This window comes from Ciconia boyciana, chromosome 11 (assembly GCF_034638445.1).
Source record: "Ciconia boyciana chromosome 11, ASM3463844v1, whole genome shotgun sequence".
NCBI classification, from domain to species: domain Eukaryota; kingdom Metazoa; phylum Chordata; class Aves; order Ciconiiformes; family Ciconiidae; genus Ciconia; species Ciconia boyciana.
In genome coordinates, this window is record NC_132944.1 from 1,894,404 (window position 1) to 1,907,309 (window position 12,906).

Below are 12,906 nucleotides of genomic sequence, written 5' to 3' on the forward strand. Positions count from 1 at the left end.
TAAGGATTTCTGGTGCTGAATATTGTCTCCAGATTATCATATTCAATCTACAGCATCTTCTCTCAGATTTATTAGTATGTGCAACATCTTCCCTTTATCCTTGGCATTAAGTCTTTCAAACATCCTTTCTTCCTCCTCCTCCCAGGAATCTTAATCTTCAGCTGCTTCACAAACATTATTTTAATTCAGACAGGCATCCATGCAGTGAGCAATGAATCAAGACTGTGGCTGTGAAGCTTGAAGCAATGTATGTTTACAGCACTAAAAATAATAGTTCATTACACAGATTAAGCCAAGCATTTCCCAAATAACTCTACCTATCCTCAGAGATGTTTCAAAAAGGATCGTAGTAATAGCTGGGAGTGGGGAGAGAGAAGGTTGGTTGTGTGGTTTTGCAGCACTAAAAGTGATCAACATTAAAAACACAGCTTTCCGAGATCTTTGTATTCCTATAAAAACACACAGTCAAAATTGTTAATATACGGTTAACTAAGTAGTGAATGACAGACTCAAAATAATTGCTTGGAGAACAAAAAAATCTAAATAAAAAAAGTTTGCATGCGGTTTTATAAGTAAACCATCATTCTAAGAAAAAAATAGACCTGCTAAAACTAAAACCAACCAGGCTGTTTCATTTGCCTCAATAAAAAAAGAAAAATCGCTGCAAAGAGTCAGAGGCCCTAGAGACCACCACTATATATAGGAACCTCCCGGTGGTGGGAATAAATGAAGGAAACGGAACTGTGGAGTCCACGGAGGTAACACGGAATTCATTGCTGGATTTGTTGGAAACCTCCCCACTGCAGACTGAGAAGGCATAGAGGATATCAGACCATATGTGGGCATTTACAGCAGTATTAAGAATTTTTCTGGAACCAATTTGAGAGAAGAAATGCACGTACAACTATCATGACTATCATACTTTCTGGCTGTAGACTTTTGACATAAAATGAGGGAAGAAGAAACCTGATTCTTTAGAAAAAAAAAATTATTTTCCAGGTGCACAAAGGAGCAGCAAAACTTTGCCAATAATAAAATTGGTAAAATATAACTTCCTGAGTCTCAGATTTGCTTTTAGAGTAAACATGTAGGCTGCTTGTCAGGTAACTCACTAGTCCTCCACAAAGAATGATCATTACAATAATAATAATTCTTTGAACATGAAGCTAGAAAAAACCATCACCACAGTCACAATACAGGTAGAGTGAGAATGTTCAGAGATATGATAAAGCAACAGTGATGTACGTACAGGTATAATATTAATTCATTTTATCTGTTTGAGCATCACTTTGAAGAGGTAAATTTTTCCAGAAGAATTAATATCCTGATAAATATTCTTACATAGCTCTTGTGTCATTAGATTGTAATACCTCTAAATACGTTTCCAGTAATGATTTTGGGGGTTTTTTAAAAACTATTACAATATTTCTACCTAAAAAGGATTTCTATTCCAGTTAATCTGTACTGAAAGTTATGTTTGCATGAAGACTAAACACATGCTCCTAATTTTGCAAAATACTGATCTCATTTGTTCATGTTTCACCAGAATTTTGTTCCTGGCATGACAGAGAGTATAAATGCATGCGAGGGAACAGCAACAGCATAAGGAACTACACTTTCAGACTTAAACTGAACAAATATCCTTCAAATATCCTTATACTTCAGCAATAAAGATGCTTATGAAATGCAGAGCAAGTCCAAAGTAAGGTTATGCCCTGGAGTTCTACATTAGATCTTACACAACATGGACACCCGTCTTTGAGCAGAAAGGACGTGCTCATGGCACACAGAGTAGCAACAATTCACAGTCTGAGTTGCAGAGCAAGATTTCACCAGCGCTATTTTTGCAGTAAAAACACTACTTAATTTCAACAACCCCAACTCACATTTGCACCAGGTATTTCCTCCCATAAGCCGTTAACAAATAAAATTCCATTCCAAAGGTTGTTTTTTCCATTTCTATTATCGCAAACAGATACGCAAGATATAAACGCACTAGCCCAACTGCTTCTAGCAGTTATGAAGCTGAGGGCCCCATTTTATTTCATCATGCAATCACACGGTATTTACTTTCATAGGAAATAGCTCAATTAGCAAAGGCTATATATGGTGGACATGAACAGAAGAGTCTATTTAGTCTACAAGCCAGAAACTGAGAACTGTTAAAAACAGAACAGGCAGCAAACCAAGAATTATGCAAGACGATATAACAAGACATTGATTAAAAATCAACATTCTCCCAAATCTTACAGTACAGCACCTTTGTTAAAGAAGCATCCATAGCAGCTCAAAAGAATACAAGCTAGGAGCCTAAAGCAAGATGGCTGGATTTTCTAAATGCTGGGAGAATGGGTTTCTTTGAAGATGGATTTTGCACTTAAATGAAAGCTATCTGAAATGAACTAAAGGTGTTGCTTCCATGTACAATGCAACATTCTTGCTGATTTTGTTCATCTCTACAAACGTATGTTTTCCTTCTGCCACACAAAACCCATACCATTTGAACTGCAAGATTCACTTACAGATGCACTTATCAGAAATGGCAGTGTTCTCACAACGTACAAAATACTCAGAAATGTCCATCTGTAAAGCTGAGTTCATATTTGTGCTGAAGGCATTAGGAGTCCTTTAATTGACTTCATTATCTTTTGAGCAGGGTAACAATCTGACTAAATCTTGTTCAGGAGAAATTCTCCAACTTGCACAACAGCATAAAACAAGAAAGCACATCTTGGAACACAGGAGTGGATTTGTTATCTTGTGCCATCAACACCAATTAATTTTTTAGAAACAAGATGGGAACCTTAAGAAAGTAATTTAAGAGTTGATATTTTTCTAAATGACATTCTGGATGATGTATTCGAGATACACCCTCTTCATGATTCATTTCTATTTCAAGTGCAAAGTTTTCCACTATGAATAATACCCAAGAAAATACGATTTATTTAAAATGTTATGGTTTCTCAAGTCTTGAACCCTCTAACCTTTTCTACAATTTTGGAGAGTTACATGCTAATTGTTAGAAATTTACCACTGAGAAAACAAATTACTCCTTAAATCAAAAGAGTGAAGAGCTGTTCCTAAAAGCAGAACAGAACAAATAGGCAACTACGCTACTACGGCAGTATAAACTCAGGATTACCTTAATTGCTTTAGAAAACTACCTCATGGTAATTTGACCCAATATAAATTCATAGTTATAGAGTTGATTCATTGAGCTCCCAAGCCAGCAAAGCCTGCTCTGCCAGCAACTGTTATCGCTGACGCTACCTTCAACCTTTTGGAAAGAATGAGGTACCCTGAACCGCAACACTCCTCACTTTTGCCACTTCCTAACCCTTTCAGCTGAGCAACTAGCAGCAGAATACCTCCTGTTCCTCCTCCATCGAGTCTTAATGACACTCTTATCTCACAAATCTGAAGTCACAGCATACAAGTGAACAGAAGAAAAAAACATGCACAAACAAGCAAGCTGAGCAAAATTTGTTATTTTATGTAATTTTTTCATAAACAGCTTCTTCACCCCAAATATACTATAACACGCTTGATGTATCAAAGAGGATCTTAATGCTTTTGTTCCTCTCCTACAATCAGTAGGCATGGTGCAAAAAGCAGTAGTTAACCACTTCTGAAACCACAGTATAATTATAAAATGTTAAAAAAAAAAAGATACTGAAAAACAATTACATATCTTCAACTACATTTTTAACACCTGAACATTTCCCAATGCAAGTGCCACATTCTCACCTCGCTGTACATCAGTCATCTGTCCTTGATGGATGTGGCAAACCACAATTAGATGTTGCTAGTCCATTCAGATCAGTTTCTTCTGCTGAATTAAAACAGGTTTTACGTTTGCTATTAAGTCTTGCTATGTTTTGATAACTCCCATAAGACTAACAAAATGCATCTGTAAAGCTCTAGGAAGATGTGGTGAGAAGTCTTATGCAAGCTGTATTTGTAACTCAAAACCACAATCCATTTAATTTTTGTCTCCGAGTCAAGGATGAGTTTGAATAAGCCTAAAATGTATAAAATAAAATATTTTTGAGGGACTTTGAGAGATCATGCAGAGAAACTAAAATATTATGAAGTCATACTTTATTTCCTAGAAAAATAAGTTTTGTGGTAATTATCATGCTGCAATTTAAAAAACCTAGGAATTAACAAGTAATTAAAATGAGGTGAGAATACCCAAATAATATTTTGTTAGCGGTGAATGTCCTATCTGTACTTAAGTAGGTACTGATGCCCATAACAGATCTTAATGCATGAAAGACTGCATACATAAGAAGTAATACATTACTTTTCCTTATTTATTTTAATCAACTGTTCCAATTGCTATTCTACTGAATACTCATCAAAAAAAAGTAATGTTAATAGTGTCCAGATCTCTTACACAATGTGTAGAAATGTCCAGATATTTAGTCAATGTTTCATATATGCCATAAGTATGACACAGGACACCTGTTTGAATGTCATTTAATTACAGAAAAACACTCTACAGTCACAGATTTCAGTATTAATTACTCAACATTTAGCCTCACAATGTATCAGCCTTACAATGAGATCTAGGTCTTAATTACAGTGAGATTAGAGCAAATCAACACTGTATGAATGGCAGGGAGAATTTGCACCTGAATGGCTGAATACGTTCCACACAATAAAGAACAAAATTTGCCATTATCTGGAAGTAAGCAAAGATGAAGCAATGCAATATTAGGTTTCTACCTGGCTGTAAGCAGGATACTGAGAAACTGTAACAACTTCCCAGTTTTACAGAGCACAAGTACTGGTACACCCAATAGTGCACATAGTTTTTCAAAGTCAATGAAAAGAAACATAAAGAGACCTTCAGGACATTCCTTTCTTCCTTAACAGAAGTACAGAATGGGTTAGCACGTAGGCAAAACGCTGGCATTTTTCCATTCATCTGAACTGGAAGCTGTGTTCCTGTCCTTCATCTCCTCGAACACACTTTCTACCTTTGCAGGCTTCAGTATTTGGTCCATCAATCCTCTCCGGGCCCATCACTAGATGGCACTACCACCAAAATACACATGCATTCTGCAGCCGAACGACACCAGGAACTCATCCACTCCTCCTTCCATGGCGCATGTCATTAACCATTAGAAAAAACCAAAAAAAAGTAAAAAGATAGCCAACCGACGCCAGTGACACGGTGCTCCTCAACGTAATGTAAGCAGCCCTGCATCGGACGCTAATATAGGAGGAAATCACATTATCTGCTGAATCCCCAGTTCCTTACTGCGCTAACAAGGTTTCCTTTTGGATAATTCTATCTGAGTATTTGGCAAGTCCATTTTTGTTTGTAGATCTAACAAAATCACAGACATAACACAGAGTGACAACCTAGCTGTTAGTTTTGTTTTCACCATAAAAATCTAAAATTAAGGGGAAAACAAACAAGCAAGCATTTTGTTTGCATTTTCACAAGATTACTGAAGTCAAGTATAGAGTTTCATAATAATTGCTTTCCAGTACTTTTTGGACATTTTTTGTTCTTAAAAACATTCTATGAAAACAACTATGAAATTGCAAGGCCAACTGCCTAAAAGCAGAAATTTTCAAAATAAAAGGTCTGTGCTGCTTGAATTCAGCCCTTTGGTAAATATATATGTATCCGAGACCTCAGACGAGGATTAAACACATTTTGCCACGGTCCTCTGCCCCAGGTCGCACACTACTGTTCATTGTGTTGCTCAATGAAAGCGCATTGCGAGAGTTAGCTTTCTTCTCACTGCACAATGCAGGGCTGGGGTCATTTCTTACAGGGTATCCAAGCAGTAACCCTGGTGTAGCAGAAGAATTACTGACGTCCTGAGAGTCTGTAACACTCATTGCTGAAGTATCTTTGTGCTTTCTTAACTTTTAACACTTTCTGTAACGTGTCAAATATTATCTCCATTGTGGAGACTGAAAATTGAAGTGCAAAAAAAAATAAGGCAAAAGGTTTCCACTAACCTTGGTGGCCCAGCTGGAAAGCCAAGGACCTAATTTTTTAAGAATTCTCAGCATCATATTTTTATTTCAATTTTCATTAATTAAGTTTTCATTCATCTGCTATTGACTTCAGTTGCTATCGTGAGCTCTCAGCCCCCATGATCTCCAGTCAGGCACTGCAACGTGGTACCATGTGCTTTCTGAGCTCGCAGCAGAGCACTCTGCATGGCTGCTCCGTTCAACAGTGCCCAGGTGCAGAGAAATCCCTGCTTTCCAGTGAACAGACCTGAGCGGGGCTCCAGAGGGGACAAGGAAAGCTAGCAGCAGGGTTTAAGAAGATGTGGCTACAAACACGCTGCCGCTAGACGGAGAACCTGACACAAGGCCAGATCGTGATGTTATTTGCGGCAGTATTGCAGCAGGTTCTCAAGAGGCACAAGGCAAGGCCAGATTACAAAACTGCATACAATCGGGATCCCGCCGATGTTGGGAACAAACTTTCGTACTTCTCCATGAACGAGTAATTCAAAGGAAATGTGACATTCTGCTACTGGACTCTGTCCAATTCTATTCCAAAGCTATTAAAAACTTGTTCTAACTATAATACCTCAGTCTTCCTGCAACACGTTGTTCCCTCAGTAGATTCCTCAGTCCCGTTCCTGCTCGCCCATTACTCAAGCTGCCATTGCACCCCCCTCCCTTTTCACCCATAAGCCAGTTCCAGTTTTCATACTGTTACACCTTCAACAGGAAGGGCTGAAGACTCCTCCTGTGCCTTGGATTCCTTTGCTGCTTTGATTTTTGTACAGCTGGGTGCTGGTTGACTCTCTTCCAAGAATTTTCTTTGCAATAGCACTGCGTATTTTACCCCATCTATAAAGGGAAAAGGGAAAAGGGAAAAGAAAAGAAAAGAAAAAGGGAAAAGGGGAAAGGGGAAAGGGGAAAGGGAAAAGGGAAAAGGGAAAAGGGAAAAGGGAAAAGGGAAAAGGGAAAAGGGAAAAGGGAAAAGGGAAAAGGGAAAAGGAAAGAAATTCCCTGGTTTAGCCTTCATTGCCTAGTCTGGCACCTCTTCCCCTTTTCCTACTATCTATAAGAAGCCACTCTTAGACTTCAATTTGGTTAATCTGGAGACAAAAATCACCAGAGTTACTGAGATTTACCTCAAAGGCCACAGAAGAATCTAGCATAAAACGTTCTCCCCGCGTACTCTACGACAATACATATTCAGAAGAAAACGCTGGGGCAGCTGAGGCTTGTGGGAACTCCCAGAACACGGAGCCTGCAGAGCAGGCAAACAGCCCTGGCAGCGCGCTGCGGGGGCTTCTCCACACAGACTCCTCTGGAAGTGTGCAGCTTCAGGAGGGACAGCTTTTAATCCTTTGTCCTGCCTTCCTCCTGGTGCTACAGTGTAAGGCTGCTCTTGAGAAAATACTGAACTCCAAACAAGTTTCCATTCCTCAACAACAGCCACTCAGGTGCTCAACCTATCTTAAAGAGCAAAACCACATGCTGTCAGAATTTCCACCAATTGCAAAGCCTATTTGCTGATAAACCCCCCCATATCTGAGCAAACATTTGATTTATTACTTTCAGTTCAATCGAAAGAAACCCAACCCTGTACTAACTAGCATTTGAAATCTTAGAACCTCACCAAATCTCTATCCACTCATAGACATGGGAAAGAGAGAACAATTACAGTATTTTACTAACAAATTATGCATATTTTAATAGTAAAATTAATTTTAACAGTAGTTTGAGGCCATCAGAACAAAGGATACCCCATTTCCTACAGGTTTCATCTCATGCTTAGTTCTCTCGTATTTATTAAGGATGAAGATGTCATTTCATATATGTCTGTAAGAGCCCTAATAAGGCCTCTCTCCTTTAATTAAATTAACTCCACTAGTAAAAATTAACTATAAATTATAAAATAACTGTCTTTGAAGCCACTGACCTTCAAGCTAGTGTGGTCAAAATGTAAGCATAGGTTCAAGTTATGGGGTTGTGGGAGACAACAAGGGGGAGAAGATGAAACGGAAAGATGCACAGCATAAAAATGTGGCTGTACAAGTTTTGCTTCTTCTCAGGACAACAAAAAGAAAAATCCATCTTTGAAAAATGGATACATTCGCTACTAACATTACTACCCAACATCCTCAAATAACTCACTAGTTTTCAAAGGTTCAGATTATAGACCTAATTATGTTTTCCTGCCATCCATATTTTCAGAAACTTACTCATGCATTCATTAAAACACAAGTAGGAATTGTTTTAGTGGGAATGACATACGAATGTCAAATAATTGCAACAATAGCTTATCAATAGGTGCAGTCACAATTTCAAGCTATGTTTTATAATGTACCTGTTTGCATTAGACTTACTAACAGCCTCTGCATCTCCTTCTAGTGAAGAAATAATGTTTGGTTTATTAAGCTTCACTTTTGAGGAAACTTTGTCCTTGGTATCCCAGATTTTTAAAATTATTTTGTGATCTCTTAGTTTTATTAGATATTCATTAGTGACACCGATAGCAACACTATGGTTCCATGATACCCACATCTTGTCATTTTCAAACCATGGTGTAATAGCCTATTAAGACAAAAGATTAAAATCTTTACAGGAGCTGACCAGTACTGAAGAACTTGTATTTACATGCTGACCACTATCACCACTGCTCTCAAACTGTACGTTTCTTATTTCTCCAGCTTGTGCTGGGTCTTACATGACCCCCCCCTTGCTGTGTCAGAGCAGCATATTTTGTTGGATTCAGACAAAGCAGTCTTATCAAGTCAAGGTCTGATACGAAGACCTGAGGTAAGGACAAACAGCAATTAAGCTGTTGCTCAGCATGAGATTGTGGACTGAAGACTTAACAGAATACTGTAAAAGCAAATATATACACTTTAAAATGCTGAATTGGTATTTACAAAATTAAAGCACCAGCACTAAACTTCACATGTACATGCTGGTAAATTGTAAGGCCAAAGCACTCATCAGAGTTGCCAATAAAACACATTTCAATCAGCAACTTTGCACGTGCATTTTGTTTAACAAAAATGTCAAGCCAATACTCAGAAGTGCAAAGCAATCAAAGAGGGCCATTAGAAAGATTGTTGTGCAAAGACAAAACCTGAGAGTATACAGGTTGCGTTAAAACCAACAGTCTCTCTCTCAAATTAAAAAAAAAATATTTTAGCATTGACTTTTTAGATATAATTTCTTAACAAACCAAGGTGTATTCAAAATAATATATCCAATTTTTAGGTTCCTGGATTTGAATGCACAGGATTCATTTAGACACGTGTCTAAACAAAACAAAATTTGCAAAATTTGTCAAGTACCTTAAAAATCTTTTTCTCCTCAACAAAGATCAGAGGCATAAATTTCAATTTTTTTATTCACTGTTAATAAAATGGATAGTTGCCTTCAAATTATTATATTATTATCTTAGTACTTGAAAGATAAAAGCTATAATCCCAAGTAAACTGATAATCTAGAGGAAAACAAAAGTAAAATACTCTGAAATCCACCAGCCTCCTACTACAAATGTAAGAAGTTACTGCTGATCTGGACTAGCAGAGTCAAGTTCTATCCTTGATATTCATTCTATATCTGTGTGTGCAGATAAGGCCTAAGCAGCTGCTAAAACAACATGCAACTACATCACTCCGTATCTGAAAACATTCTCCCACCTTCTATATACAAGATTTTGGATTACTTAATTATGTCTTTTACCTTGGAATCGGATTCTGTAAATAGCTTTGCAACCACCCCAAAAAACACCAAATCCAGTCTTCTAGGTACGAGGTCATCTGGTAGAAGGAAGTACTCAATGCGATAGCAATGTTGCATTCTTGGAATAGCTCCCGATCCATCAACTTGAATTCTATTTCCTTGCATATCAGAATTGGATTTCTTCTGCTTTTGTCCTAGAGAGAACGTTAAAATTATTTGGAAGAGTTAAATGTTATCAAAGATGATACTTTCGGGGGGAATTAATGCTCTCTGCAACGACCAAATGGTAACAGGCGTTCCAGTGTGACAACAGAAAAGCGACTGATCAAACACGGATGATTGCTGAACATGAAACTCTTATCCCAGTGCCTAACCCTGCAATTCTTACCCAGGTTTAACTACCGTAATGGTCCATAAAGTTCCTGGAACTCCCCCCTTCACCCTCTCTTCCTGCAGCCTGATGTCCAGCAATTGCAATTCCCAAGGTACATATGTCCTGTTACCAAGATAAGTTCCATAAAGCAGAGTTCCACACTGCTCAGGGGAATGTACCTGCTCCTGCTATACCCAAACACCTCTGTGCCACAGCAGAATCATACCTCATCTGTTGAACAGCTGCTGCCTTCTCCTAAAATGACAACACCACCTTTAAACTACCCAAAATCACACTTAGCCAAGTTGAGTATATACACCAAAAAACTACCTTTATTTTCATTATTAGGCAGTGACTGATCAGTAAGCACCAGCTACAGTCAGCAACTTGAATAACTGTGACTGCTGAGGAGTCAGCTGCCAGGAACGGTTTTCAGTCACTAGTGACAACCATCCAATGGTAAAAGGCTCCCATGTCCCACTGCCATTTTCTTGAGCAATCTACCCAGGACAACTCAAATCGACTAACACCTTTTCTAATGTTATCACCTTAAACCATCCAGGACTCTGCCACACAAACTTATGGAGTAATAAAAGAAGGGTTCTTAGGAAAGCCTGCGTCAGGTACTTACCTGTAGGCAGGCCAGGGACAGCTAGAGAGACTGCGAATGTGCAGGCCACAGTACGGGAGCCATCCAGTTCCACTCCACTTTTTTCAGACGGGAGGAGCCTGCTGCTTTCACCCTCTGGGGTCAGTTGTCCACCACCCCCAAGCACCTCTAGGTTTTCAGTTTCAGATGTGCTTTCAGAGCAGATTGTGTTCAAGTCTGTCATCTTGTCTTTATCACCTTCCTCCACCTCCTCTTCTTCCACTGCCTTTGAATTCTTATGCTTTTGCTTTGCCATCTTGATGTACAGTCAGACAACGGACTCAAGGCTACGGAACAAGACAAACAGCTTTATTTTAGTGCTGAAATAAAAATCCCTACTAGAACCAAAGCCAAAGAAAGGAAGGATAGCATGGGGAGGCCCGAAAATTCCCATTTCGAAAGATGCTTTCCAAGTACTTAACATATATACCCAACGGATTAATTTTTGGACGCAGGGACAATCCACACAAAAGCCTCCAAGCGACCAGCCGGGGTAACAGCGCGCCAACGCATTCCGCAAACAGCCACACCACGCTCAGAAAAGCGAAAAGGGCGGATGGCAGCTGAGGCTATGAACTACCGGTTCCTCGCCGAACCGCAGAGGGAAGCTGCGTTTTGCAAGGAGCCCATCCTCAGGAACCGGGGGAGCCCCTGCACCGAAGCGCGCCGAGGCAGCGGGCGAGCTGCGCCCCGGCCCCGCAGAGCCGCCCGGCCCCGCAGAGCTGCCCGGCTCGCCCGCGGCCGCCAGCCCCGCGGGGTTGCCATTGCCGGGGGCTGCCACTGCCCGGGGTTGCCACTGCCGGGGGTTGCCACTGCCGGGGGTTGCCACTGCCCGGGGTTGCCACTGCCCGGGGTTGTCAGGGCCCGGGGTTGCCACTGCCCGGGGTTGCCACTGCCCGGGGGTTGCCACTGCCCGGGGGTTGCCATTGCCGGGGGTTGCCACTGCCCGGGGTTGCCACTGCCGGGGGTTGCCACTGCCGGGGGTTGCCACTGCCCGGGGTTGCCACTGCCCGGGGCTGCCACTGCTCGGGGTTGCCACTGCCCGGGGTTGCCACTGCCCGGGGCTGCCACTGCTCGGGGTTGCCACTGCCCGGGGTTGCCACTGCCCGGGGGTTGCCACTGCCCGGGGTTGCCAGGGCCCGGGGTTGCCACTGCCCGGGGTTGCCCCGCCCGCGCACCGGTGCAGCCAGGCGCTCGGCGCGACTGCCGCTACGGCGGCGCTGGGCAGCGAGCTGGGCAGCGAGCCGCGGCTGCCCGGGCTGCTCCCGGCCGGCTTCTCGCACCGGGGAGCTGTTTTGTTACAAGGCCGCGCTCGGGCTGAACCAGCCGCAGTGCACGCGGATGTCCCGCAAGCTGGTGCGCGGCTGCTACGGGCAGCGGCATCCCACCGGGGCCGTTTGTCCTAGAAACCAGGGCAAACACCTCGCCAGAGCCCCCGCGCCGCTCGGCGCTGACTCTTCATGTTGCGTAGGCTTTCCTTGCCGGCGTGCTCACACCTTACTTTGATTTGAAAATGTTTTTCCCCATTTCTGTCGTTTCGGAGTAGACTGTACCGTAAAGAAGAGGGGGAGCTAGCGGCGAGCATTGGGGACGGTGGCCCGCAGGGATGGCGGCCTGCGGCACCGGCACGGAGCGCGGCCGGACGGTCTGTCTGAGGCCTCGGCAACCCCGTCCCAATCACGTCTGTAGCTTTATGAATCTGAAAATGTAGTAAGCACTACCACGTAAAGCTAGAATGAAAATCCCTCAAAATGTAATCACATTCGCTTTCAAATGTTTGCAGGTCTTTTTCCCACTGGATAAATTTGTGTTCGTTGTCTTGAACACGGATGGTATTTATGGTAGAGTGGGCAAAGGAATGAGAGAAGGATTGTCTGCAATCGGTAGTATGTAATTAATTGTGCGTGCAGCTAACAAATCAAGAAAATGTTTAAGCATGTTCACTTTTCAGGAGTTTGAAGAGCACGACCATCCAAATGACTCCGCAGAAATAAGGATAAACCGGACAGAAACAAATAGGGATGCATTTTTTGGAGACAGTGACACAGGATTATCTACACACCGAACCACTGAGCAGCAAACCACAGTGTGAATCCAGGCACATGAGTTATTCACCAATTCCCTTTACAGCGACTCAGATTGCCTAAACTGTAACGAACATTCCATATACTCACAACTTACCTAT

At 41.6% G+C, this 12,906-nt stretch overlaps 1 protein-coding gene across 1 annotated transcript in view; it reads right to left on the reverse strand.

Annotated features, from left to right (window-relative positions):
- The window catches only part of CFAP92 (cilia and flagella associated protein 92 (putative)), a 28,248-nt gene extending 17,271 nt beyond the window's left edge, over positions 1-10,977 (reverse strand). The window contains 5 exon segments of the mRNA XM_072876384.1: positions 3,299-3,417; positions 6,698-6,837; positions 8,346-8,553; positions 9,700-9,893; positions 10,704-10,977. Coding sequence (XP_072732485.1) covers positions 3,299-3,417; positions 6,698-6,837; positions 8,346-8,553; positions 9,700-9,893; positions 10,704-10,977 — 935 coding nt within the window.
- Between the last annotated feature and the right edge of the window lie 1,929 nt (positions 10,978-12,906).